Source organism: Octodon degus, unplaced genomic scaffold (assembly GCF_000260255.1).
Source record: "Octodon degus isolate 3935 unplaced genomic scaffold, OctDeg1.0 scaffold00176, whole genome shotgun sequence".
NCBI lineage: Eukaryota > Metazoa > Chordata > Mammalia > Rodentia > Octodontidae > Octodon > Octodon degus.
Window position 1 is genome coordinate 1,837,439 of NW_004524752.1, and position 2,036 is coordinate 1,839,474.

Consider the following 2,036-nt stretch of genomic DNA (forward strand, 5'->3'; position numbering starts at 1 on the left):
GGCTGCGGCTGCGGTTGCGGCTCCGGGTCCGACCAGGCGGCGCGGGCTCCGGGCGGGGGCGGCTCTCCCCAGCCGGCAGGTGGCTGGGCCGCCGGCTCCCCGGGCTGCGGCGTCGGAGTCCCCGCTAGGTAGAGGCCGGGACACGGGTCGCTCAGGTAGACCTGGCGGGCGCTGCGCAGCACCAGCGAGACCAGCAGGTTCTTGTGCAGCTTGATGCCGCCGCGCTGCACTCGCGAGTTGTAGATCTTGCCGAGGGAGATGCTGACAATGCGGTGAGCCTCCAGCTTGAACTCCATCCTGCCTCCCTGTCGCCGGCTGGCGCCGGGGTGGTGCGGGGAGCCCTGGCTAGAGGTCGGAGGCCCGGGAGGGAACCGAGAGCGTAGAGAAGTCCGCCGCGGGGTGAGCCCTCGACTGCGAAGGGCTCCGAAGAGAAGCGACTCGGTGACGCACGCTGCCCTCTGATGCTCCTACCCACGACCGCTGCACTTTCGAGTCCAGTCGCGAAACTGAGGGCAGTGGGGCCGCCCCGCGCCTTATATAGGCGCCTTGAACGCCAATCACGAAGCGCGGCCAACCGTTCCGGGCTGACCGCCGCGCCCTCGTGTGCCGCGCACAGCCAATCAGAGGTCGAAGGGGGGCTCCGGGACCGGTTCGAAAGTTAGTCCCGCGGAGCAGGCTCTTAAAGGGGGCAACCGTCGAGTTTGGGGTCGAGGGCGATTCTGGGGAGTTCAGCTCACAGTCTTGGGCGCGCATTAAGATTCTGGCTCGTCAGCTGCCATGCCAGAACTAAATCGAACGGAACCATTTGAACTTTGGATTCGGGCATGGTGGTGGACTCTGCTCTGCAATAAAGTCCTGATCCTGCTTGGGCAAGCCCGCCCCGCCTCCATTTCCAAATAGGCACACCTGAAACCCCAGACCAACGCTGCAGAAATGCGGTTGATGGCACTGCCCAGCGGGAGATACTCCTGGGAGAAAGATAGAATTGCTACAAGATATTGCAGATATTAACTTTGGGTGACCCCCTTTGCCGATTATAGTCACACATGATCTTAGCATCTGAGAATTCTTACCACAAAGGAAAAGAAGGTTCTGGAACTTGTTTCTGGCTTCTTTCCAAGGAACTGGGTCTGTGTACAGTTACTGATTCTCATTTTGTAGATTCTTGAACAAACCCAATTGCCATGTAGATTAAATGGAATATGTTTCTCCACAGTGATTTTTTTCTTTTCTTTGTCACAAAAACTCATCACTTTTTTTTTGCGGAACTGGGGATTGAACTCAGGCCCTTATGCTTGCCAAGGAAGCGCTTATTCTACTGAGCCATCTCCCTGCCCCCCAAAAACTGATCACTCTTGGGAAAATCTAGAATTCTAAAAATACAAATAAGAGAAGTCCCGAGTTCCCATAATGATATCACAATTTTCTTTTTGTGTGAAGGTGAAATGTAGGGGAAGGTTATTCTATAGTTTTGTGGTTAGTCAACAATGCCTTAGCTCTGTGGATCCTTCTCAGAATACGCCTTAAGGGCAGACTTGTCGCAGGCGTGGACAGGATTGCAAACTGGGAAAACCAAAATCAGTTCTAGTTTGTTCCCCCTAAGCTCCACCAAGAGGGGCCTGATGATTCTGTGTAAATGGTTTCTGTGCTGGCCCCGCCCGGGGACACGCTGAGACAGCGCGTGAGACTGGGTGTGGTGGTGCACACATGTAATCCCAGCACTTGGGAGGCTGTAAACAGGAGAATCACTACCAGTACAATCTGCACAGTGACACCCTGGAGACACTGTACTAAATACATAAAAAATAAAAATAAAATTAAAATAAATGGCTTCCAGATCTTTTAGTTTCTTTGAGTCTTAAAAGGGAGAAGTCACCTACACATGCATCTATTTCATTATGCAGTAGACAAATGACACTCACAGTATGAATAATAAAAGTAGGCATAGCTATTCCATTCTTGTGAAATAGCTGGCCCACAACAGTTGACCCTGCACCAAGAAATATATTTACTTAGACAATAACACTAGTGGAAGG

At 52.8% G+C, this 2,036-nt stretch overlaps 1 protein-coding gene across 1 annotated transcript in view; it reads right to left on the reverse strand.

Annotated features, from left to right (window-relative positions):
• Positions 1-492, reverse strand: part of Ier5 (immediate early response 5) — a 2,106-nt gene extending 1,614 nt beyond the window's left edge. Inside the window, exon 1 of the mRNA XM_004643461.2 lies at positions 4-492. Within this exon, the coding sequence (XP_004643518.1) occupies positions 4-296 (293 nt within the window). The 5' untranslated portion in view covers positions 297-492. The remainder of the gene's footprint in view (positions 1-3) is intronic.
• Positions 493-2,036: the final 1,544 nt, after the last annotated feature.